Source organism: Platalea leucorodia, assembly GCF_965183815.1.
Source record: "Platalea leucorodia genome assembly, chromosome: 3".
Lineage (NCBI taxonomy): Eukaryota > Metazoa > Chordata > Aves > Pelecaniformes > Threskiornithidae > Platalea > Platalea leucorodia.
Window position 1 is genome coordinate 60,767,421 of NC_138825.1, and position 26,569 is coordinate 60,793,989.

The window sequence follows — 26,569 nt, forward strand, 5'->3', positions numbered from 1 at the left end:
ACCATAATGTCTCAGCAGTGTACCCTGCTATGAGCTATATATTTAAAGCAGTCTAGGTCAATGTTTTGTGTGTTCTTAGATTTCAGACGTTTTTTTCACTCTCTTTTTCTTTCAGTTATCCCATTTTTTCATGGGAAGCCACATAGCAGTTTTATTCGGAGACAATTTCTAGATCTAGAAGTTACCTAAGAAAGCATTTTCTTAGCCTAGAGAGCTTACTGAAGAGAAAAAGGCAAAGCAGTAGAATTGCAATTACAGCCATAATTTTCAGGGCTGTTATGAAGCAACATAATGTTTTATACAGGTTACCTTAAATCTTTGTGATTTGCAGTAGCCCTACAGTCACGTCTGTAAAGATACCTACCTTTGAAGGGAAATCAATGTTTTGTCCTGTTTGATCTGAAGCTACTTTTCCCAAATATTTGTCTTTTCTTAGGGGAGTTTGTATAGTCTTAACAGCACTTGCACCGAGTCTGGCAATTTTGGCAAGGCTAGTGTCACGGGAGAAATAGAGTTTGCCATAAGATACATCTTCAAAGCTTGCATCTTAGAAATTTGCATCAAGGGATGCAAGAACCTGGCTTATGGAGACGAGAAGAAGAAGAAGTGTAACCCGTAAGTATCTTTGTAGAGAAGGAGGAAAAAATAAGGAAAATATTCTGATTTTAAGATACTTATGTATGTTGTGATTGAAATTGATTGATATATGATGTTATGCCATATTAGCGCTTTCAGAGCATCCAGCATATATACCAGCCCGTTTTATGTATACACACTGCAAGACAAACAGTTTTCACACCAGCGCTTATTCCATTCTGACCATTTTCTGCTAGTAATTGTCTCTTTCCCTGCCTGTGACCAGGCAGTTGGGCATCTCTGTTGCTGATGAGCACCTCTGGATCTCAAGAATAGCTGTTCAGATTTTAGGTTTTAAGTTGTGCCCACAAAATTAATACATAAGTGGCTAAAACATGAGATGTCATGTTCCTAATTCATCTACTGACTCACTGTGGGTCACTGGGTGATTGCTATACTGCTTCTGTGCTTCCATCTTCTGTAATAGGAATACAAATTTCAGATACTGCAACACATCTTAAAACCTAAAGCTGTTTAATACTTAGGTATTATTGTAAGAGGAAGACATGCCTACTTCTGTGGATAAAATATGCCATAGAAATTTTTGGTTGGATAGTTAAGCCTTGGTGATTTGTCTGTTTAGTACCAAACAATCCTGTCTGACCACGCAGCAATCATTCATAGAAAATCACCTAACTACCTGTTCTTGCCTCCACTGGCACACTGTATTCGAGCACTTGAGTGACCACATTGGAACTGTGGAGTTGCAGTCACCTTCACCCAGAAGGAATATGGCTTTTGCACGTCTTGCAGAGGACGTTCATAGAGATGAGCTTGGTGATGAAAGGAGCCTTGCTGGAACAGCAGCTTGTGAAACAGGGCAGTTTGGGAGCACTTCAGAAGTGGGTCAAGGTTCTTTAAGTCCCCATGTAATTAAGCCAGGCAAACAGTTGCAGGAAGCCTGAAAGGCAACGTGGAAAGTGGTGTGTAGTGAACATTATGTTCACTATTGGAATATATTTTTATGTATTTCTGTTGGTTACCAAGCCAACAGAAAAAGTACACTCAGTGTACTCACTTAATGGACTTGCCAAAAAGCAGACTTTTAACTGATGTTTAAAACCTGTTGAATTATTTAGCTTGTTGGCTGGTTTGAGGTCTGACTGCCTCCTGTTTAATTAAATTGATCTGGGGTGACAGAGTAAGAAGCTAAAACTTCTAGTACCTGAATATTTTAAAAAGTAGTTTTACCTGTGGATAAGTTTGGAAAGAACAGGGAAGATGTGTAAGTTCTGCACTGACAATAAGAGATACAGCTGATTTTATTTACCCAGTAAGTTAATCAAGAGCCTGTTTTAAAATTGGGTTAAATCATAATATCTGAAATATATAAAAGTACAGTTTAAAAATATTTAGTATTACGTTAACAATCACTGCTTTCCCTGCCAAGCTGCAAGCAAGCACTTTCTATTGCTAATACTCTTTAGTTTTGAAGCCGTAACACAAATACAGCTCATATTAAGGGGAATATTTAAGTATTAATGCTCATGTGACCTACACATGAGAAACTTTGGGTAGGAATCATTGGTGCTTGATATTGGTCCACCTCAGCTTCCAGAAATTTTTTTTTTACTGGTTTTCATTGAATCAATGTTAGGGCAATTTTGAGCACTTTAGAGAATCTCCTGCTTTCATTCTAGTGGCTGTTACAACAATTGGCATTTGTAAGAGTTATGAATTATTATGTATTATTTGTATGATTATACCTTTTTTTGCTACGTGGTACTTGGTGTAAAGATGAGCTATTTTCTTCATGAACAAGCAACAATGATCCTAAAGTTGATTGAATTGATTTTTTTTTTTTTTTGAGCACATAATATACTGTGTGTTTTCATCATAAAGCTGCCACTACAACTGACAAGGTGACTTCCTTGGTGGCTATTTTATTAGAGTCCAAGAGTATGAAAACCAAAGATTCCTATTCAGATCCTAATCCCTTTTGCAGTTAGGATTGAAACACATTAGCTGAATGATATAGAGGGATCCTTATAGTCTTTCTGCTTTTATTGTGAAAGGATATAAATTACAATTTGCCATTTTATTGCTTGGAAAATTACAAAGTCAATAAAATTGTTTATGAATTAAGAAAAAAATAATCAATTTTTCTTATTAGTTTGATTTTTTTTTTCTCCCCCCCCCCCCCCCCCCCCCCCCCCCTTCTGGTCACTTTCGATATATCCTTCTCTCTATCTACAAGGTATGTTAAGGTTTATTTACTTCCCGATAAATCTCCTCGGAGCAAGCGGAAGACAGCTGTCAAAAAGAGCACAGTTGATCCAGTATTCGATGAGACTTTGAAGGTACCGTTTGCAATAGTGTGCTGCTAAGCGCGCTTTTCCATGGTAATGTCTCCTTTTGTAATGTACAATCCTGCAAGTTCAGAATCGTCCTGATGGGGCAAATCTAGGAGTCACAGCAATAATTTAAAAAAAATATGTTTTTCAGTCCAAATAAGAGAAAATGCTTTTGAAGTTACAGTGGTAAATTGCAAACTATCAGAAGAGTCTGCCTTTGTCCATGAAAACACTCTTAATGAATTCCAGTGTTCTGAGTTGTGGCAAAAGCAAAGTGTCTCCCATAGACACTGTTTTTGTATGTTCATGAACTGGGTGTATTGCGGCGCAGTTAGTATTTTACACAAGTATCCCTTTCAACGGATACCCCTTTCGCTAGTGCCACTGGGAGTCTCTCTCTGCAGTTAGCTGAATGCCAGCTGAATTCTACCACCGCTAAAATGTTGTCTGCTTCCTTTCTGCCCATGCAACTGATGCCAGGCCATCTCTTTGTCCTGTCTAATTTCAAACATTAATAATCCCACCACCGCAGAACAGTAGTTATGATTTTAATTCCTTAATGCCTTGCAATAGTACTTCTTGCATCCTTGTAGGAACTGTGTGTAGAAAATAGGAGCCGTTATTCTCGCTTCACAGACACTTAATGAAATGTGAAGCTGCAGCTGTGTACTGTCAGCTGGGAGAGTTTGGATTAGTTTGATGGTTCCCAGCTCCAGTTTTGTGGTCGGATCACTACAAACCCATTTATTTTGTGTGCATCGGTGAGCTGCAATAGCACATAAGATGATGAGTTCTTCAGTAATATGTTGTCTTGGAAGAGATATGAAACAAAGTTAATGGAGGGAGAAGCTTGTATTGTTGCTCCTTGAACTACACAAAAGTTTCACTGTTACCCCCATCTCTCAGTGTGTATGAATATCAAGAATTTGTAGTGAGTGAAACAGGCAAAATGTTTGAAAAGATCATTGTTAAAATTAAGTAACAACAAAAAAAGATTTGTGTAATGTATGTAATTCTCATATATCCCAAAGCCTGTACATAGGGTTGAAGTTGGGAGAAGAAAGAGCCTGAAGTTGGAATAATTGGTCCTAATTTTATAGTCCCTTTTCAATGTGAGTCATGCAGGACCGATAAAGGGAAAGCGAGAGCCATGCCTGAGCTGGCTACATGAACACTGAAGGTAGTTTAGTTGGAAATCTTTTAAATTAGTTTAACGATTAGTTCACCCAGAGTAGCAGAAATGGTCAAAAGAGCATAGCGCTAGTGCAGGCAGACTACATCGTGACACCGAGATGCAGCTCAGTGGGATTCAGCTGCAAATTAAGGCACCAGCATTCAGGTAGCTGCACGTGCGAGAGGGGCCTAAGCGCTCTTGGGAATCATGGGAGCCCAGGGTGATTCGCTCCAGAGCCTACACCCAGCTTGTGATTCGCAGCCTAAATGTGAGTAGCGATGTCCTCATCCATGCCATCGCCCCCAACTTTCAGTCCGGGTGGGTGCAGGTCACCTGTAGGCTGGGTATCGCGTTTACCAATCTTGTGTGGGTATATTAGGTACCCAACAATGTCTCAAAGGGCTTGAACTATGTTTTGAGAGTAGGTCAAGGCTTTAGTGGTCAGCTGAATTACTTCCTTGCCCCTACTGACTGCATTAAGTAGATGTCCACTGACCAGAACGGAAGTTTTAGCACCTTTGTTGTCTTAATCTTGAACTGGCCTCCAGAGGAGCCAAATTCTGCTGGGAGTGTAAAACAGAAATGTAAAAAAAACCCAGCAAAAATGGTCAAGAATTATTTAAAGTTCTGAATTAATAATCAAAAATCTTTAGCAAGGCAGGCCAAGATATTCCTGGAATGTTGTTTCATATTTGGATGAGCATTATTTAGCATTTAAGTAGTGAGGTAATATGCAAATTGCAAAGCACATTCAGACAGCATGGTTCTGTCTGCATCCAGATGCCTTCAGCCATGCTGCGGCTGGGCTTCCTTTGAGCAGGTTATGGGCATGGGCCTGCGTTCATCCTGTGTATTGGTTTGTAAATGCTGTTTATCTTTCTAGTACAAGATTGAATACTCACAGCTGGGAAGCCGGCAGCTTCAGATCTCTGTGTGGCACGCAGGAGCACTCAAATACAGGGTGTTTTTGGGCGAAGTGGTGGTTCCACTGGCAGCATGGAATTTCGAAGATGACTCGATGCAGTTGTTCAACTGGTACCAGCTCAAAGCCAAGGTGATTCTTAATTTTTGTGCTTAGTTGCATCTTAAGAGCAGGACATAGTGAAAGCTATGAAAAAGATCAGGCTTCTGAAGTCATGGAGAGAAGAATGCTGTCAATTCAGCCTGTTAGTAAGACCTGTTGCAAACATAAATAAGCTGTGAGAATAATGATGTGGAATAGAATGATTGCAGTAATGCAGATTTCTGTATGTCCCTTTCTTCAGGTTGAAAAGCCTGAAGATGATCTTATCCAGTACAGTGGCGAACTCCTCGTGTCTGCAAGATTGTCAGTACCAGCTCAGTATAAAAATTTCCAGTTTGAAGGTATAAAATGTTTCGGCATACATCAATCCCTTGGCTAGAAAAGAGTTGAGATCAATGAAGTACTGACAGTGTCTCCATATAATATTCCTGTATAGCATTGATAACAGCCACTGCAAACTGTGGTTTGTGGTGTATTATATGTTAAATTAATTAAAATCCAAACATTTGCCAACTTAATCTTTTTGTTCTTTTTAATGCCAACAAAAGCTGCACGTTATAATGGCAGCAGTATGATGCATCCAGCTGTGTGGCTGGACAGCCTGTGCCTGCCATGGTGTTGCCAGCAGACCTTATTCTGGAGGTGATGCAGCAGTTTTGCTGCCCAAGGCAGAGACTGCCAATTTAGGGAAAAGGTGGAAGGGAAATGGCTGCAAGGGTACCAGACCAGCACCCTTGGCTTCCTCCAGTGGCCTCATTTTAGAGAGATTGTTTCACTTGGAAGATGTTAGTCGAAATGTACAGTCAGGATTCAGTTTTTGGTAATGAAAGAAAGACTTGTACAGTACATTAGGTGTATCTACAACTACAGTGTGTAGAGCAAGCACCTGCTGGTGGAGTAAAATAAACACTTTGGGAGGAGGGGCTAGGACAACCTCATTTTCCTTACCTCCCTAGATCATAATGAGGTATGCAGATGTTCAGAGCTCTAGTAGTGCTGTGTTCAGGATCGTAGCAACAGGTGGAGACCAACAGAAAGATCTAATTAGCTGTTACGTTAATTTTGTTCCCTTTTCTTTTCCAGATGATGACCCCAAAGTTACCAGCTTGCTTCCTTCCCTTTTTCCGCCCTATGCATGCCTGTGTACTGGGTCTTTGCTCTGTAACTAGAGCGGTAACAGAGGGTGGGATCACACTGTGGGTTTGGTTGTTTCTCCTGCTTCGGGCGTTGTTTCAGAGGAACAGTCCTGTGGTACTGGCCTGTGTTTGCTTTTCACAAATACAACAGAAAGCTCTGTGTTTGGCACAGGAATCACAAAGCAACCTGCTACTCATTGCTTGCTTTTTTTGTGTGCATCATACGCTGTACAAGCAGGTTAAAATCTTTCAGATGATCCTAATACAGCACTGAGTCCTTATCGCAGTAGTGCTGCTCAGTCATTTTCCTACTTAGTTATAGCAGCATCTTAGGCTAGCAGCTGAACTAACTGGTTATTTAATGTGATAAATGCTCCTGTTTCAGGAAAAAAAGACCAAGGAGTTCCTAACTGCCAGCTTCAAGTTATGATATTTGGGGTCAAGAACTTGCCCATGCTGAGATCTGCTGGAATGCCAAACTCATTCGTTAAAGGGTACGTACGAGACCTAACACTTCAAATAGAGAATGTCACACACATTTTGTGCAAAGCTATGTATTAACGTGTTTTCATCAGGAGACCAGCATGTGAAAGTGGCATTGTCCTCACTCTGAGTCAGACTTCCTTGTAATGGCGGCATTTGGGGGTTTGCCCAGCAGCAGCACTCAGCAGGGCTGTGACGGTTCCCACCTGCTTTTGGGGTCCTGAATGAAACTTCAGAATTTACCGATGTCATTAAAACTTAAAATAGTGAACTCTAAGTATCTGCTTTTTAGATAATGGGAGAGAAGAAAAGAAGTGCAAATCAAGAGGGTATTTTCATTCCTGTTTTCAGCTATGCCTTTGCAGAATTAAATATAGCTTTGGCTACACTGAAAATGCAACTTTTATCCTCTTCATTCTAGACGTAGTAGCTGAGTAGCTTGTATGTGGGATCATTTTACTTTCTTGGTGTCAGGCACTAGATGCCACTGGAAGTATAATACGGGGGTACACTTAAAACATCTCATAAAGCCATTTCACTTACTGTGGCACCTATCTTCAGTGAAATGGGTGAGCATTTTATCTACTGAAAGGCAGGATTCAGGCAGTATTGAATAACAGAACGGGGAGTAAAGACTCCCTCAGCAGTCAGTGACAGCAAAGGAAAAGCAGAGCAGAAGAGCTGCTTGCACCCACACTGAAGGCAGACAGGAAAAGGAGCAAGTCCCAAAATAAACACACTAGCACCATGTTCTGCCTTGCACTTAGGCTGAACTTTTTTGCTATTTAAGGCAAACCAAAGGGCCCTAGTTAATTATTGCAAATGTTCCATTTTCTGGTTGAGAAATTAGTAACTTTACTGAATGCTCATTGTTTTGGGGAAGTTGCCTTATCCTTCCAGACCAAGCAGAGGTAAAGCGAAAGTCTCCTGTCCTGAAGAAAGAAGCCTGTCCCCAGTGGAAACACTTGTTTGTCTTTGATGGTGTTACTCCAGCTCAGCTACAGCAATCGTGTCTACACTTGACTGTCTGGGACCAGTCAGCTTTCAGCTCAAGCGATCAGTTCCTAGGAGGAGCCAAGCTTGGTGCAAGTAAGTTCTTTATCACTAAAAATTGAAGGTAATTTGGGAAAAAAGTTCATATAATTTACATTCTAAATAATAATATTTTCACTGTGCTATTTAATACCTGCTGTCACATACAGCCCCAGCCCCTGACCTAAGTGACTTGCAGCCAGGCTTTGAGCCTGCAAGAACCGATGCATGTGTTTTAGTTCAGGTCTGTGCAGAAGCTCAGGGGTGTCAGAGGGAATTTTTGGCAAAGCCATTTCTTGGCATGGTAATTTGTAGGGCCAGAGCCTGGCCATGCAGGAGATGGGCACAGAGAAGTTGGGTGGAGTCAGCTCATCTACAGCTTTTTTTGAGACGTCATCCTTGAGCTGTTTTCTATGAATTGGCTACTTTTAACTACTATCTATCGCATCAAAATGAAGCACAAGAACTAATGAGCCAGTAGACTCCCACCTTGCTTATATTTGTGCTTATTATTTTACATTCACAAATCAATCCAATCAATGGGAGATACAGAAAGTGAAACTTGCTCAGAAAGGCCTAGTGCACGTCTGAGTTTTGGGCTCTGTTCTGACCTAAGAGCAAGCCCTCTTTCTCAAGGGTGAGAAACCCTCTGCTCACTAAACAGGCTCTGCGTAACTGGTAGTTGAGCAGGGAGGTGTTGTCACTTGAAGACTGCCCAATGGAGTCTCTCACCACCCAGAGAGTAAGTGCTTTGGTTTCAGCATTTGAGATGAAAGGCTCAGAAAGGTTGCGGCTCGACCGCTTTGTTAGGGTATCAACATGCACTTTAGAGGGGTATTATCACCAGTAAGAACTCAGTGCTGTGCAGGCTTCCTCATGAGCTGCTTCTCATTGTCCTACTCAGCATTTTCCTTTCTGCTGCCTGCCTGCTTCTGAGTGAAGACGACTGTCCAAGCCCTGAGCCTAGTAATGCCTTAAAGTCACTGGAGATGAACTGAAGCAGGAGGCTTCGTGCCATTCCGCTACTTTTAGTATTGACACTTGCTCCTCTGTTTTTAAGGCATACAACCAAAAATTTTTTCTTTGCTGCAAGCTGAGAGTGAGTGATCCTAGTTTAACAGGATGTAAATAATGCTTCAAAAGTATAGCTCCAATTTATTGCAATGAATGCCCTAGGAGCTACAGAACAGCCAAAATTGCTGTAGAAGTGGGAGAAGCAGGTTGGTTGTTACCTAGTCCATTGGGCCGGAGTCGGGTAAGGCCAAGTGAGAAGTAACGCTGTGACCTTTCCTTTTGCTTTCTCGCAGAGGAGCCCTTTGGCCGCGCAGACCTCGTCTCTCAGTCAGCGCTCCACTGGCAGGAGGTGCTGCGCAGTCCAAACACGTGGATGGACTTTACACTTGCACTGCATTCAAATAAGGAAGACTTTAAGTCATGAGAGATCACCGCGCAACAACTTTTCCTCCCCCATGCGTGAAGTTTTAAATTCAAGCGGCACGTACCTTTCAGGGCTGGGGAAAGGTACACTGCAACAGTACCTGCTCCAGCTTTTGGGGAATAGAGTTATGCATTTGAAAGTGTGTGACATTCTGAAGGTTTTTTTTCTCCAAAAGTTAAGGCTTTATCATCTGTGTCTCTAGCTGGAGTACAAGGTTAGTATTTCTTCAGCAGTGACAAACTCAGTTTGAAATGCATTATGCTGATGAGACAAGAGTAGCCAGATGATACACAGTTTTCCATTTCTGGGTACATCAGAACTGTAATTATTTAATTTAATCACAGATAAGAATGCTTCTTAGAGAAAATAACTTTACCTTAAGAAAGTTATATGCTTATATCTGATCTTGATGTTTTATACATGTTCAGAGAGAATTAAAAACCAGCTTATCTTTAACTGTTTGTTGCAAATGGATGATGCTAACACCTCTGTGCTTCAGAATTATCTACAGTGCCAGTATTATTTCACATGACCCTAAAAAGCTCTGGGCTGTGGCCACATGCCTTTCAAACGTGTGCTGTATCATGGTGTTTAAAACCAACTAAATGTATAAATTCTCCCTCAGCAGGAGTGTGGGACAACAGCTAATAGAATAAAGGTAGTTGTAGGAAGTTCCTTGTTCTTATCAACTGCTGCTGTCAGAGAGTATTAACAAGTGCTGTATACCATCTGGATCAGACAGGACAAGAGTTTAGCTAAACTTACTTATTCATGTGAACTGGTGGAAATGCAAGCTTAAGGCCCAACTACTGCATTAGTTCACTTTGCCTCAGATGTGGTGTTACAGTCAGCAGAAACTTTTTATATATATATATCTTATATAAAGTTATATATATATATAACATATATATAACTGTAAGTAGTGCTGCTGGTCTATACCTCTTCCCTGGGACTTGGGTGAGGATGGTCACACAAGTCATTACAGCAAGTATTCTCCTTTCTTCCTTTCCAGGTCAAGGTGGCTTTTAAGGACTTAAGAGTTAAAGACACAAGGATTCATCTCTCATAAGAGAGCAGTTAAGCTAAGCACACCTTACACAAAATATACCCCACACAAGAAACGCATGACTCCAAGTCCTTTGTTACTTTGCAGATCTTTTATTTAGATGTTTGCTGCTGCAAATAAAAAACCACACAAGATTCAACTCAAGTATAAAGCAGCATAGATGTCATAAATGGAAGAGAAGAGCTGACAACATACTGTATCTCACTTTCTAACAGATTTTCAGGGAAAGGGGGAGATTAGTGGGGAAGGAATGGTCACAGAAATGCTCTCCACTACAGAGAATACAACTGTGATATAAACAAGCAGTCCCTTCATCTTTGGAGTCTGAAACTTTAAATCAAACATTTAAAAAAATTAGAAAATGTGTTAGAAAAATAGGTGCAGTAGAATTGTATATATTGGATCATGTGTACATATAACAATTTTCATTAAGTAAAAAAATGATCTTTACAAATAACGCTTTATAGCAAATAATCAGCTGCACTGCATCAGACCACAGTGGTGTTTAGGCATTTTTACAGATGCAAGTCTTATTAAATCTGAAAAGTAACAAAATATACAGAGCAAAACTATTTCCCTTTAAACTAGTATTGCATGTTTTTAATATATATATATAAATACTACACCATAACTGATCAGTAATGAAGCTGGAATGCAAACACAGTAGTGTATTAGATTCCAACAGCGCATTTGCCTAGTTGTTGCGTGAGGAGGGTATCAGTGTCCCTGTGCCACGCTTCTGAGCCATCGCTGCAGAATTTCTCCAGTTGAGAACAGCAACCAGAAAAAGCCCAATTTCTACACAAAGTAGTTCGGAGGTGTTGTCAGTTCTTTTGTGTGCATGTGCGTGTGGGGAAAGGTGGGCACCAAGACCAAGACAAAAAACAGGGTGTAAAAACATATGTGCACACATGTAGACACCTACATACAGGTGCTTGCAAATCCTGAGTTCTACAACCTGTCTTCCCAACTGTTGGACTTTACACTGTAACTAATAATACAAAGGCATATGGCACAAAATTCACCCACAGTTGCTTATTTTTAGACCAAGCTGAATGCAGCATCTGCACAGGACATGGATCTTCAACGAGAAGCATCACCTATAAATTGTCTTGCTTAAAGAGAGATGTGACATGAGGCCTTTTGGCACTAAGCAAAGGCATGAGCAAGTCACCAGGATCAGTGGTGCGATGAGTTTTTAACTATACCAAATTTAATACAGGTATGGAATAAAAGGGAGATTCAAACACCTCAGGGTTTAGAGAACATTTGGTAAGTGTCATACAGTGACCCCTCCTCAGGGGAAAAAAAAAAAAAAAAAACACACAAAAAAAACCCCACAACAAAAAAACCCCAAAACAAGAACACAGCATTAAGATCTGCCTTTCCCACAGTCCTGCCTTCTTGTTACAAGCATCATTACATCGCCTCAAACTCATCAATTCTCTGCTTAGTGTTGCCTTGCCGGATCTGCCGCAGCGTCTTGTACTTGTCACGGCCCTGTCGCATGTTCTCCGAGTGGATAATATCATTGTGGGTCCTCTTATTTTCATCTCTAGCCTGGGCCAGCTCATCTGTCAGCGCCTGCAATATAAGGAACATTACATACAGATTATACACCAGAAGCTTTCAGCTCGTGGCAGTAGTTTTCTTTGGCGAGAGCCGAGTGTTGTTAGATGACTGGACAGATCAGTGAATGGACGCAACATCTGCCTTCCATAAACGCTCCGGATGATGTACGTAAGCTCAAAGCCTGAGCAATGAGAATAATCTTTATATACTTTGTCTTTAATTCAAACTGCCTACAGGAACTGTAAACAAAGAGAAACTATCATGCTTTGTGTGCTTAACCAAGTGGTTAAATGATCTCTTTTCCAGGAATGATTTGTTTCGTTACTCCCCCGCTCCAAACATTTTCTTACCTTCAGTTGCCTCTGTACACGTTCATTCTTCTCTGCTTCAGTAATGCGTTTCTCCTCATTGCGGTCATTCTTGATCCCCTCGCTGGAGAACTCTGCGCTGTAGGCAGAGTACTCGGATCCTTCATCTTGCAGGTTATCGTGGACATGGTAGTTCACTGGCTCATAGACAGGCGGTGGGGGTGGAGGCGGAGCAGTCATTACCAGGTGTAGCTCCTCTTTTGTCTTTACCAGATCCTCCTGGGCTTCCTTGGCCTTTGGGAAAAAGCAAAAAATATTTTCATGCATTTCTTGCTTTACACCAGCTTAATGAACACTTCAGCGCTTATCTTCTCAGTTTTGTCAACCTACAATGAAAAGCAAGAAAGAGGGAAGTAAACCTCTGCAGCTGACAGTACTCCGTTACAGTCTTACGCAGAACTTTTTTTCTTTTTTTTTTTTTGCTAGGGATGCTATCATCATCCACTGTGTAACATGCAGGGGATCTAAACAAAGAATTCTTCCAATAAAACACAGTCTAGGAAAAATGGTTCTGTGGGATGTTAAGTTACCTCCATCCTGTTCTCCATTTGAAGAGCTCTAGGTTGTAAATATGGGTTCCACGGAGCAAGAACTTAGATTCCTGAGGTGGCATTTTTAATGCCATTACGCACTAGGCAGTCAGCTTCCTTGCTGCTTCAGTGGTTCTGCCCTCCCGCGCGGGCTGCAGTGCTAGGCAGAGGGCACTGGGAGCACCGGGCACTCCAAGCCTTGCATGGTTTATTTTTGGGTTTAATGCATCAAATTATTCAACTCTCCCGACCCAGGTACCGGGAAGCCACTGACAACAGCACACGCTCCTCAAGACCGATACCTGCGGTGTGGCTGCATTTGCAGCATCTTCTCTTGATTGAGCTAATGTTTTCAGATGTTACATCATGGGTTAAATGCATCATTTATACAAACGCCCCTTCCCCTCCATGGCTCCAAGATGATGAGCACATTTTTAGGTTTTATACAGGCTTCCATTTTGAATTTTGACTGAAGCCTTGTTGGAAGAAAGGTGTTTTGCAAGAACATTGCACATTCATCACAAGTCTGCCCTTCTCTGCTGGTGTACGGATCTTTGTCTCCACATGTTTGGAGAGGTCACACCAGGCTAAGCACTGGGGTATGCTCTGCTCAAGTGGGGAACTTCAGAGCAACTTTGGAAAAGAGGGATACTCACCCTGATTTGCCACTCTTCAACCTCGCTCTCTTTACGCCTCCTTGCCTCTTCAAGAAGTGCGATCTTGGCTGTATACTCTGCAAGCTCTGCAGCCTGTTGAATAATAAAACTGGAATTATAAGGACTCTTAAAAAGACCAAAACAGACAAAAACCCAAACACAACGACAAAACGCTGTTGACTGAGAACAAGACTGAAGTGTTACACTCCACTGTAATAAAGACTGAATAGGAAAATAAGAACAAAAAGTAGATTGCTCATGATAGAAACTAGTGCCACAACGATGCTATCACATGGTCTAGTACTTCACTGCACTATGTTTTTCCCCGAAGAACAAGGCTTTGCCTTACTCAAAGGGCACAGTAACGCCCCGGTATAGCTTATCCTCAAAATGACTGGGTCTTACCAGCTGTTCCTGGCTCTTCATTTGGTCCATAGTTTGTCTCTCCAGCTCTTCCTTGGCCTGCAGAGCAGCCAAACGATCAGCTTCCAAGCGTTCTGCTTCCTCCTGGGCTCGTCTCCTTTCCTCCTCCAGCTGAATGGCTCTTTGGATCTGATCTGAGAGCTCTGGAAGAAGACAGATCAATGCGGTTAGTCCACAAGCCTGGTCAAAGCAAAGGGACTACAGTCTCTTAGGTAACTGCAGAAGTCATGACAAGCACTTGACTCCAGCTTGCAATATCCCTTCACTGTGCACCTCAAAGCAGTTATTTGCATAACGCATCAGGTAACTGAATTCAGAAGTAGTCAGCTGCACATTACAATGAGATCTCCTGCAAGATATTTGCACTGAAGTCTGTAGCACTGACATGATTCTGCCGCCCTTAATTGACAGTTTACTGCAAGGACCAGATGTTGCTGTCTCCAATCTGCTCATCTGCGCATTGAAACAGAAGCTTCCATTTCACTGGAAAGACTTGTTCCCAAAGTACTTTTTCTGTTAGGAGTTAAGTAAAAAGTACTTGAGAGCTGAACTCTTGCTCACTGCTGGAAGAGGCTATACTAAAACCCTCTTGGCAACAGGGGAAAACAGAGTTCGTGCCCTTCAGTTCCCAAATACAAATCAGCAGATTTTATGCTACTTTCATGCTTTGGATGATCCCAGCAGTGCACGCACATGTGTGTATTTATCCGTATGGGTAGATATTAGTAAGCCTTGCCAAGAGATCCCAGTGTCACCAGATTTAGGCTAGGTGTCGGCAGCAACCCATATAACCCTTCTACGGAGCACAACACACATGCCAGTACAAGTACTTTACCTTTCTCTGCTTTCTGAGTCTTCACCTCGTACTCTTGTAGCCTCACCAGCAGCTCCTCCTTCTCCCTCAACATTTGCTCTTTCTCCTTCTCAATTGTCTCCCTCTTCTTCTTTTCATCTTGTAGTTGTTTCCTGTTAGAAACAGATTTCATGCTTGAAGCTCACTTTCAGACCTAAGCTACAGCAAGGCAAGAAAGCTGGCTGGGCACCTCCCCAGGCAGTTCAATGGGACGTGACTGCCACAAAACAAGAGCCAGAAGACAGAAATACGTAGAGCCTGTTCCTTCAGCACTTCAAAATTTTTGCTCAGTTTTGGATACCCCATTTCATAAAAGCATTTGTAGTTTTGTTGCCTGCCACAGAAATTTAGAACACCAAATAGCTGCTAGATTCAGAGAGAAAAAAACGGGACTCTACTGCACAGCAGAGATTTAACTTTAACTTCTGTCAGAAGGAAAGCCAAGGGGATGTAAGAACAAGAGCACTGAGGGAATGAAGACAAACAGAACAGCAACATGATTTCTTGAATCATAAGCAACCTGCAGTCAGTGGTATTAGTCCAACAGAATTGTTAATCCTTTTTCCTTGCCTGTAAGAAGTCTCCCAGTCCCCTCTTCTCTCTTCACAGTCTACACACACGCTCCCTGTGGAGGTTTCTCACTCACTCCCAACCATCCCATGGTCCAACACGTAAATCAGGTCCTGACACTCAAAAGTCAGGAGAACCCCTCTCTAGGCTTACGCCACCACATGAGAACCCACTGTGCCTTTTACTTGCACGTTTCCTTGCAACGTTCAAGACCGCAGACAAGGCCGCAGGCCGCACGGCCACAGGTCCGAGGCAGAAGAGCAATGCTTACAGTCCCGCTGCAGGGTGTCCCGAGTGCCCCCGTAAGCCAGAGCTGCAGGGCCACAGACACGCTTCACGAACGCGGGACGGCTCATGGCCTCGCCTAAGCGGAACCCACGTTAGCTACTGCTGCCCTGCGGGTGCAGCTGCCTGCTGAACCCTGGCAGCTTGGGGCGGTTTCTCTCTGCCACCCCACCCCCGCTGTCCGTATTCAAGCTCACCTTTCCAGCTCTTTCTGGTGCTTCTCCTCCCGGGCCTGGGCTTTCATCTGTTGCACCTCAATGGTGTCAGGCTTCCTGCGCCGCATATACAGTTCATGGTTGCCCATGCAGAGCTGCAGGATCCTCTTGTTAATTCTCAGACGAGGGGCGTAAAACACAAAGTCCTAGAAGAGAGACACCACGCAGTCAGTTTTCCAAGCACGCTTTCTCTTCTCCCAGCTAGCTGCAGACTGATCATCTTGCCGCTAATTTCATTGTGAGCGAGACATATACGCAGGCCATTTAAATATAGCAGCAGGGACTGCCAATATCCTCTGAAGCCAAAGCAACTGTTATTTATATTCTCCATTTAAAGTCTACATAGCGTTGACAAGTTACTCTTGTAGAAAAAGTATCTTTCAGAGAAAATTAACAATCTCCATTCAGAGGAGACTTTCTGGAGTTTGGAAATGTTGTAGAAGATTCCGGGTTGGCGGGTAACCACCTGGGCAACTTATAGACCTCTAGTATTGAGTAATTAGTTTCTAAGTTTGCATGGTTTTGTGACTGAAAGATAAAGCATGAAACTAAAAACATATTGCAGACTATTAAAGTAACTTTGTAGAATTTCCTGATCTATTTGAATCAATACTCAAGGCACCATCTGTATTTTTTCAGAGAAAGAAGAAATACCTTCCAATATCATTCTTTCTTCTCCATGGCATTTCCTAGTTAAGTTGACCTAGGCTGTTACAAGAGCGTCAAATGAAAGCTATTTTTTTCGAACCAGCAAACATAGGGGTTATTTTGAATATTGGGTTGCAGGCAGTAACAAAACACAAGATATTCTAAAATTTCTAGTTCTGCAAAAAGAACAGCCCTGAATTTCTTATTATCTGTGTTATAACCAGGCACTTAGAGAAACTACACACCAGACTGGATCTTCTAGAAGTACATCTGCTAAGAAAGGGATACAGAGGGCCAAGTTCATTACCTGCCTGATGAATTTTCTGAGTCCACAACCATACACATTTACAATGCAGTCTGAACTTACCCAGTGAACATACTCTGCATCTCTGTGCCTTTTTTGTGTACTGTGTGGATGGCGATATGGGCAGTGGGCAAGCTGCCACCCTACCACCGTAAACCAGTACCCATTCCTTAGAATCACTCTGCTATGGATTGTCTCGCTGTTAGCAAGAGGTGGAACTGAGAAGGGGCACACAGAGGCTCTACACTTTTGCACGGCAGCAGTGATCATGTTTTTAATTGCCTGAGCTCCGAAGCACAAGTTGTGGCTCTGGGAAAACGAGAAGTCACACTAGAAGCAATGCAGAGCTCTCCAAGCACTATTAAGATGAACATGAATATGCTGACAAAGACTCGTTTTCTTCAATGCATCTTCTTAATTCACATACTAGCTGCAAAAGAGGCAGGCAGCGGGGTGTGCTGTGCTCCCCCGCTAAATCCTGCCAGAGCCATTTGGAGCTGCACAGGTCTGATACTGCTAACTGTACCTGCCAGCTATTCATCCCACCTCCTACTTCTGACACGTATTTTTTAAAAACAAAGAGTTTGTGTACCTCGTGATGAACGGGTCCTATCCTGAGCGAAGGCTGACCTACATGGAAGTAAATACTGAGGGCGCGGACGGTGGTTGCGTTTGTCATTTAAGGCCGTGACCAAGGGACAAAACACTCACATCGGAACATAAAAGAATCCCCTCCTTTCTTCACCCCCAGCCTCCCACTGGTCTCACCCAACTGGGAGCATTGCAGCTTGATATTTTAAAGATAATGTGCTGAAGATGTTAGCCTATGTGGGCAGACTGGCCTAAAAATTAAAAAGCTTATTCTGGGGAAGGTGCCACAGGACTCTAGCCATTACATTAGTGCCCATTTAAACACTGACATTTAGAATCCTCCAAGTTAAAGGGGAGGACTGAGTATTTTGCTGTAGTTATAATACTTGCTTTTTAAAAAGGAGACACAAGCACATGAAAAGATCCAGACAGTTTCCTGAATGCTCAGAATTAGTGTCCAGATAGCTGCTGCTTTCACACACAGCGTTAAACATAACGCCACTCAGAGGGAAAAGGACAACTGAGACAGGGAGGAAACACAACTGAGGTTTTCAACGTTAACACCTTTCTGTAATCAGCCTCTTGCAAGTCTCCCATTTCAAACTCAATCTGATTTACTGTTGGGGGGGTGGATGGAAAGCTGTGATCCATAAACAGGAGATTAATATTTTGTAATGTGTACAACATGTCCAAGAGGCTCTTCTACTGAGAAAAGCATGCCTGACGGAGACCAGCTTTCTGTCGCTGTGGAGTTTTGGTGGCTTTCACTAACAGCATCACAGAAAGAAGCTCCTCTCCCCTCAAGCCCCAGGCTGTTATCTGGAGGGAAGCCCTGCAGCACACTGTGCATTAGTATCCTCTAAATTATTGGGAGGATGTTTTTCTGTTAGAGAGATCTATAAGCTATCACCCTTTGCCAAAGCCAAACTGCTTATTATTTCTCAGGGCTGTACTTACCCACCAAGGCCAAGTACTGGGGTGGGGGAAGAGAAGAAGAGGAGGCCTTTCTCAATTATTCTAATAGTTTCACAAGACTGACAGAATGAGATCCACCTATACCAGTTATTCCACTTTATGTTCTCAACAGGTCAAAGTAAGTTGCTAATTCCTCACTAAAATAACTCTGAAAACATGTTTCTAAGTATTGAAAAGCAACGTTCACAGGTAGCTACATTTCAGTTCTCCACAGAAATCATATCCTTGCCATTTACCCTAGTATTCAAGAAGGTCAATGAACACCATGGTGCTTAACCGGCTTTTACTCTTTCAGTAGTGTGGAAGTGAGCAGTGAGCAATAAGATGGGAAGCGATATGTATCTATGTGGTTTTGCAATAGCATTTGAATGATTTATGTGGTTGTTGTTTTTTTGTTGTTGTGGTTTTTTGTTTGTTTGTTTGTTTTTTAAATGAACAACAACAAAAAGTTACCCACCAGCTTCCATGCACTGAAAAAAATGGGGAGAGGACTCGTCTCAGTATAATCTGGCTACAAGAAGACTCACAGAACTAGCAGAGAGTCTCAGATTTAAGCATAAGGCTACCTAGTTTGCTAGGAAAAAAAAAAAAAAAGAAAAAAGAAAAAAAGAAAAAAAAAGGACTCTGCAGTTGTAAAATCCTTGTCTTCTCTGTGTCAGATACCACCATAAGCCCTTTATTTATGCTGCACAGAAAAACAGACAGGTCTAAATCCACCCTAAATACTAAGGCTCATTTTGCACCTGGAATACCTGCAGCTTTCTCTTCTCCAAAGACTACTTTATTTTGAGATGAAACAGTTATTAGTTGTTCACATGCAGTATCCAGGAATCCATTCTAGATATACTTACTGGTGCCTTCTTGTCAATAGGCTTTATAACAAACTTCTTGTCATTGAAAGAGATGTTTCTGATTTCGCTCCAGGGGAACCCAATCTTTGGAGTCAGTCTGGAAAGAAGAGAAATATTTTTAAGATATGCTGCAATGAACATTTTGTTTTTCCCCACATTGCTTCTAACACACAGACTCAGTGGGATGCAACACTTCACACAGCTCTCCCAACAGAGAGAAGACAGTAGTTGAACCAAAAACCTCCAGGGAGGAGGGAAAGAGGCCCAGTCACCTGGGAGTGTCTCTTCTCATTTCGGTCAGCCACCCTTTGGCTATACAGTAGGGATGGTCTCTATGGAAGCCACTCAGCTTTACCGCACACCTGCTTTAAGGTTCACTTCTTTAAAATCGGGGCCTAAAATCTGCAGCAGGCAGACTTCAGGTATACGTGCTGTGCTTCCAGAAGGCTTCTCATACATCATGGGAGGCATAAGCCAAGGTAACTCAGCCGCTCCCCACACCTTCTAGCACCCACAGAGAAGCCTGTCCTGCGTTACAGCTAGCCCAGTTACCTCCACGCCACCTTCACTCCTGAAGTGCTGGGCAGGCACAAACACAACTGGTAGAAGCAGATTTCTTGTCTTTTGTTTCCTCCCCTAGATTACAGGCAAGGCTAGTAACAAAGAGCCCCGTTCTTTCCTTCCATGCAAACTGCTCTTTCAGCCCATCCCACTAGTCACCAAGCAGAACTTTACACGTTGGTCGTGCAACGAGCCGTGCCACGTGGCGCTCTCCTATAGGAAGGCAGCCCTATGAAGCAAAGGGCAAGATTCAGACTCCCAGCTCTTCCTTGCTGCTTAGGAGTTTGGGTCTGTTGGTTTGTTTAAAATTACTTCTTTAAGCTTCACTAATCGTTTGATATTTTCCTCTGTTTTAGTTTCTCCAGACACTCTTGCATATAAAAAGCATCTAGTTATTCATGAGATCAAACGTTTCTGAGCCATCCCAGTACTTCGCTCTTACATACCTGCCCAGCTCTGCAACAAGTTCTAATATTACAAGGACTTGCGTATTTGACTGTAACTAATTCCCTTAATTACCCCCCAACTGAGTATTGCAATTTTAATGTTTAATGTCCCATTACTGTTCTTTTATTCTTCTCTTATGAAGGGAGGGTATATTCTCTAGAGATAGCAGTTAACGATTAAGACTTGTGTCTTACATAGATGTAAGCAATCTTCTTGTTGTTATCTAACCCCCTCCAATATATGTCTCTGACACACACTGAAGTGCTGACAATTATTTCTAGCAAATGGTTTGAAGACACAAATATTTAATGTTTAGCACTTAAAGAAATATCCATCATCACGGTGAACCACTCCAACTCTGTAAGAATCCTTTCTACGGAGCTCATTCGTTAAGGAAAAAAGCTGGCAATTTTGGAGGAATTTGACTCACTGTCAGAGAGATGGAAAGCTATTACATAGCACGATTTCACTGGGCCCAAGCATAAAAAAACCCACCAAAACTTGCTTCATTTAAAATCAGACATCAAGAATAAAATATATCCTCTTCAGAACTTACCATTCCCTAACCTTTAACTCAACTGCAAGATTATGCAACAGTGCGTGTGTGTGTAACATTAAGTAAGAACTGTAAAGAAAATTATTTAATTAGACTGAGATTAACTAATTAATCCAGCCTCCATCATGTTAGCTTAAGTGTTTCAACCCTAGATAATACAGCATAATGGACAACTAAAATAATTCACTTATTAATAAGTTCTATTGCAGATTCTTCTCTTTCATGCAGGGGGAAAAAAAAAAAAAAAAAAAGCTTGAAAATACCTAGAAGCGGGACACTGATATACACTGCCATACAGAGGCTCGCACACCTATAGCACAGTCTCATTTTCCTCAGGTTGAACTTCAGCATCGCAAGCTTTGCTTTTTCACCTTTGCCCCAGTCTCCAAATTCTGCACGTACAAACCAGAGGCGAGGTACACATTATTTTTCTAGTCCCCATATCTGCTCAAATGACTTAATTACATGTCAGCAAGAGTTACAGCAGAAACAAGCAGTTTACTCCAGCGCTGTATTTGTTTTGCAAATGCTCTTGATAGCTCTCTACAGTCAATGGCTATATTCTGTCTGCTTCTGCAGCTCGAAAAACCTGTTTGTGTGACCATGGTTACATAGCAGGACTAGTCATTCAAGACTGAAGTATTACATGAGCGAAACTACTTTTCTTTCAAGTGACACTCCTTGTTTTCTGGGTGACAGCACATATTAGCATTGCTGAAAAGACTGCATTTCTCTTTGCCATCTTAACAGAAGCTCCAGAGAGTTCTAATTAACATTTGGGTTGTATTCAAAGATTTTTGGAGGCAAACATGTAGAACAGGTGAAATGCCCTCTGTATTACAATGATAGTCTGTTACAGATTAGTGACATTAAACCAAGACTTGGAAGATAGCGGGGAGGGAGGAAAAAAAAAAAAAAAAAAAAAAAAAAGCAGTCTAGACAGCAATGCTTCATCTGAAAAACCATCTATTTTAACTCCTCTTCAATCCTTCAGTTGTATTAGAAGAGACTAGCAGGCTTAGACACGGCTGTTCTCACCTTTCTTTTATGTTTATTTATAGTTGTAGTCTATCATTTCCCACCTACTATCCAATTAATAATGGCTCTGCCTTTACTGGAAGGGCTGATTAAAACTACGCGTACCTCGGCAAGACCTCATTTTATTCCTCGTTCACGGTAACTATATAGGTTAACTCCTCCCTGGGTTCTGGGTGTTATGCAGCTTTGGTTTCGTGTCCACCCCATAATCTGTCCTTTTTAAAACCAGGCAGTTGTACACACATCTATCATTAACTTCAGTATAGGAATGGCCTTAGATGTCTCAACACTCTGCAGATACATCAGCCTATCTAGGTTCTTGTATTGTATCCACTGCTGGCATATCTGGCAACCTGACTCAAGGAAAAGCTTGGTAAACTCTTTAGTCCAGGGTTCTTCTACAGCTGTGCAGAGTTTACCAGACAGCATTGTACAACTGGCATCGCTCTTTATATGGTAGGCAGCATTAGCAGGTCAGGCTACAAAGGTCAGGAAAGTCATGAACACATAAATGATCTGAAAGATCATTTTCTAGCACAGCTTCACCTACTGATCCAAAACTGAAACACAAGCAAGTTCTAAACTTTGCCCTGATCCTGTAAATGAGAAATGCTGCCCTTTGGCTCCTGCACCAGCCCTCACTCTGGGAGATCAGAGGTGGAGGAAAAGGAAAGGAAAAGGGAAAAAAAGAAGGGAAAAAAAAAAAAAAGAAAAAAGAAAAAAAAAAGCCTTACTTATCATCCTTTTCATAGATGTTGAGCCCCAAGGCATCAACCCCCAGCCATAGGTCAGTCCCTTTCTTATTCTTGATTTCAAAGTAGTTGATTCCATACATCTCCAGGTCTTGAGCAATCTTCAGGTATTCCAGCATGGCATTCTCTCTGGTTGAGACAGGAAGGAGAGCAGATGTTAGCTTCTCATTTATCTATCTCAGAAAGCACAAAGTCCTCAAGAGAAACAAGTAACTTTTCCTAAACCAACACATCAAACACAAGAGTTAAAACTGAACATTCAGCGTTTGGGATTCACTTTAGGAGTTACAGTATGACACCTACGAACACACACACACACTCACTCAACTCTACTCCCATTTACCAAGCCCTAGTATTTCCGGACAGAAAATTAGCAATATTAATCTCTTCCAGCATTCATCCTCGTCTCAGGGTACAGTCAGTGGGAAAGGTATAGTACTTGAACTTTTCCCATCTGCCAATGCAAATGCTTCAATGAACTAACTACTTTTGTTTGTGCTAACAAACAAAGAAGGACTGGTGGGGATGTGAAGGTTGGAGGCAGCCTTGGCTGCAGTGACCATGAGATGGTGGAGTTCAGGATCCTGCATGGAGGAAGCAGGGCAATAAGTAGGATTACAACCCAGGACTTCAAGAGAGCTAACTTTGGCCTCTTCAAGGGCCTACTTGGAGGAGTCCCATGGGTTAGGGCTCTAGCAGGTAGGGGGGTGCAAGAGAGCTGATTAATACTCAAGCATCACTTCCTCCAAGCTCGAGATCGATGCATCCCTATGAGTAAGAAATCAAGCAAAGGGGGCAGGAAACCTGCATGGATGAGCAAGGAACTCCTGGCAAAACTCGAATGGAAGAAGGAAGTTTACAGAATGTGGGAAAAGGGACAGGCCACTTGGGAGGAATATGGGAACGTTGTCAGAGTATGCAGGTATGTGGTGAGGAAGGATAAGGTCCACTTGGAATTAAATCTAGCAAGGGATGTCAAGGACAACAAGAAGGGCTTCTTCAAGTACATCAGTAGCAAAAGGAAGACTAGGGAAAACGTGGGCCCACTGCTGAATGAGGTGGGTGCCCTGGTGACGGAGGATACTGAATGCCTTCTTTGCTTCAGTCTTTACTGCTAAGGCCAGCCCTCAGGAATCCCAGACCCTGGAGGTAGGAGAGAAAGTCTGGAGAAAGGAAGACTTTCCTTTGGTTAAGGAGGACTGGGTTAGCAATCATTTAGGCAAACTGGACACCCAGAAATCCACAGGCCCCAATGGGATGCACCCACGAGTGGTGAGGAAGCTGGCAGATGTTATTGCTAAGCCACTCTTCATCATCTTTGAAAGGTCATGGAGACAGGAGAGGTGTCTGAGGACTGGAGGAAAGCCAATGTCACTCCAGTCTTCAAAATGGGTGAACTTAAGGTTAGACGCACACCTATACTTTTTTTTCCTCTCGAAGTCATCACTGATACACTGTGCCTAGGTCCAGGATTTTCAGGAAGCCATCCAAGAGACTGTTCGCAACACAAATGTCAAAATCCTATTGAGTTTTACCATGTGATTTGATGTTGGACTAGAAAATATACACCAAGAGTTCCCACACACAGGCAGCTCTTGGAGTCTGTTTCAAAAGCATGCCGTAGAACTGCAAGCTTAAGGTAATCAACCAGCGACAAAGTGACTGGCCTAGGGACCAATACAAAACACTTACTTGAGCATGCCACTGTGTTCAGCATGCCACACCTGGATCCGTTCTTCCCACTGCTCTCTGGAGAGTTTATGCTGGTCCATCACCCTACACAAAGAAAGAGATATTAGCAAGATTAGACCGTGTGTTCTGCAATATCCATTGATGCTGATCTTTGCTATGGTCTTACTGAAAAATCAGTCCCACACATGAAGCCTTACTGAAACCAAGAGGAAGATCCTACTCAGCCCAGAGATGTACTCTCCGAAGCAGAGTAATTCAGAAGGAACAAAAAACCTCTGCAAAGCCTCTCTCATCACTGACCAGAGACATGAGAGGAGTAAGCAGAATACTGCAAAAGAATCACATACACGCTGTAGACACCAGAGGGTTAAAGTAAAGCAAAAGCTGGTGCCATTCCTGGAATTAGACACTGTGCAGTGTCATCAGGAAGTGTAAACAGAAGCCATTTGTCTGATAACATACACTTATCCTGTGTGGGGATGGACTACGTACATGCTTTCCAGATACAGGATTTTTAGGACTGTACATTAAGATTAAGGACACACAATCCAAACTTCTCCAGGGATGACACATTCATGACTGAAGGCTGCTCTTTTCTTCTTAAAGAAGAGACATTCATACTGCCAGTTACCAGCATAGCAGCAATGTTTAAGAAAGAAAAGCTGAATTCAAAAGTATACATCCTCTCCCTAACCAACCCAAGGAGAGAGCACAAAAACATACTCTGGCAGATAGAAATAAAAGAAGGAAAAAACCCAAATGCATACAGTTGAATTAAAAAAAAAAAGATGCTTTCAGTAAAACTCTTTGTACTTAGCTAGAATGCAAATTCTTGACTTAAGAAAGAAAAAAAAAACAACAAAAAAAGGCCCCACAAAGAAAATGGGAGACTTCATCAAGCAACTCCTTCACCTTTGGGGGATCAGGCGCTCTGAATTGAGGTATCCAGGCTTGTGCACATCTTTGTTGTAATCTCCAAATTTGGCTTGCACAGCATAGGAGCCAAGAAGTACTGCTGTTTCAGGAGGACAGTAGATCTCATCGCTGAGGATCCCCTCCTTCACCTGCAGGAAGAAGAGCTTCTGCGTGATGTCCTGGATCAGCTCTTCAGGCACATCCTCTGGGAAGAACTTGGCACGGAATTTGAACTGGAGAGGATTCTCCTTTCTGATTTCTTGAGCAGAAACCTGAGGACAGAGGCAACACCACAACTGAGCAGGGTTGCAAACAATAGAATAAATTGCTTTCACACAGAAAAAGGGATTTGGTGCATTTGCCTTAAGAAGCGAGTGACTGGCAACTCATTACTGGCATTCCTTAATTCCAGCTGCTTATTGGTATGAGAACACAGGGGAGATGCATTATGTTTCCCAACTGAGCCAGTAAAATTCTGCTTGCACAGCAAACCTTGGTCACTGGAGAACGATTTAGCATGCTGTATCAGATGGCAAACCTATCCAGTATTGTACGCGTTTGACAGAACAGCCCCCTGTCATTAAACAGGTATGTCACTGACTGCCCCCATCAAGAAAAACTGTTCATACCCTCATAAGACTTGCAAGTCCACAAACAAGAGCACTTCAGAGGCACCTGTGCCCTGTTGCAACTGCCCAGCCTTGAAGTGACCTATCTTTCTGATCAGGGCAACAACTGATCCCACACAAGCAGAGACTAAAACCATGACTAGCCGAGATGCTCCTCCAGACACAGCAAGAATAGCTGCGTCTACGCAAGAAAGTACCATATCAAGCTGCTGCTGTACATCTGACAAATGCTATAAAGCTTTCTACAATTCACACAGAGAGAAAGGGCAAGCTTCCACCATGCTGCACCTCACCCAAACAATTCCCATGGAGGTCACAAAGTTTTCCCTAAAAATAATCCTGGAGTTATGAGAACTAAGGAACAATCAACAACAAGTACAAGGTTTACAAAGTTGCAGCCAATAACACATCAGGAATCACGTAAGCTTTAACCTTTGTTCAGCAATTAGCCTGAAGTCTGTTACCTTTTTATCAAGCTTCAGCCAAGTCTGGAATCCTTTGTTGTCCACGTACTGAAGACCAAAGTACCACACTTCTCGCAAACCTATGGTTTTAACCACCTGCAACAGAAAGGCCAAAAAAAGAAGTTACTGTAGGTAACAGTTCACTTGATGTCCAGGTGTCCTCTCAAGTCCCACATCACCTGTGGATGCAGGCAACAGCCTAAACCTACTCATCTGGTATCTCTTAATTTCATCTTGTAAACAAAGATATACAGCTGCCATAGTAGATGACAGCAATGGCATAAGCTAAGCTACTTGTCCCACTCAGTTCCTAGGAAAAGACGGTTCTGGGGAAACCAGGAGAGACAAACGGGGCAAGTGACAGGCCACCAACTGCTAGACTAGTACACTG

General features: G+C 42.4%; 2 protein-coding genes across 6 annotated transcripts in view; one reads left to right on the plus strand and one right to left on the minus strand.

The window, feature by feature from the left end:
• Positions 1-11,463, plus strand: part of SYTL3 (synaptotagmin like 3) — a 36,756-nt gene extending 25,293 nt beyond the window's left edge. For 3 of the 5 annotated variants that reach the window (XM_082306572.1, XM_082306573.1, XM_082306574.1), the window contains exons 10-16: positions 437-615; positions 2,834-2,936; positions 4,988-5,158; positions 5,370-5,469; positions 6,650-6,758; positions 7,631-7,836; positions 9,087-9,963. In XM_082306572.1, the coding sequence (XP_082162698.1) occupies positions 437-615; positions 2,834-2,936; positions 4,988-5,158; positions 5,370-5,469; positions 6,650-6,758; positions 7,631-7,836; positions 9,087-9,217 (999 nt within the window). In that variant the 3' untranslated portion in view covers positions 9,218-9,963. Of the gene's footprint in view, positions 1-436; positions 616-2,833; positions 2,937-4,987; positions 5,159-5,369; positions 5,470-6,649; positions 6,759-7,630; positions 7,837-9,086; positions 9,964-10,229 lie in introns of those variants that run through there. The other 2 variants (XR_014227632.1, XM_082306575.1) reach the window with 2 other exon arrangements.
• A 104-nt stretch (positions 11,464-11,567) lies between these two features.
• EZR (ezrin) overlaps positions 11,568-26,569 on the minus strand; it is a 37,453-nt gene continuing 22,451 nt past the window's right edge. The window contains exons 3-13 of the mRNA XM_082306249.1: positions 26,179-26,274; positions 25,083-25,357; positions 24,171-24,254; positions 22,461-22,607; positions 19,125-19,221; positions 15,738-15,901; positions 14,668-14,798; positions 13,815-13,975; positions 13,410-13,502; positions 12,206-12,457; positions 11,568-11,867 (exon numbers count right to left, since the gene is read on the minus strand). Of these exons, the coding sequence (XP_082162375.1) occupies positions 11,703-11,867; positions 12,206-12,457; positions 13,410-13,502; positions 13,815-13,975; positions 14,668-14,798; positions 15,738-15,901; positions 19,125-19,221; positions 22,461-22,607; positions 24,171-24,254; positions 25,083-25,357; positions 26,179-26,274 (1,665 nt within the window). The 3' untranslated portion in view covers positions 11,568-11,702. The remainder of the gene's footprint in view (positions 11,868-12,205; positions 12,458-13,409; positions 13,503-13,814; positions 13,976-14,667; positions 14,799-15,737; positions 15,902-19,124; positions 19,222-22,460; positions 22,608-24,170; positions 24,255-25,082; positions 25,358-26,178; positions 26,275-26,569) is intronic.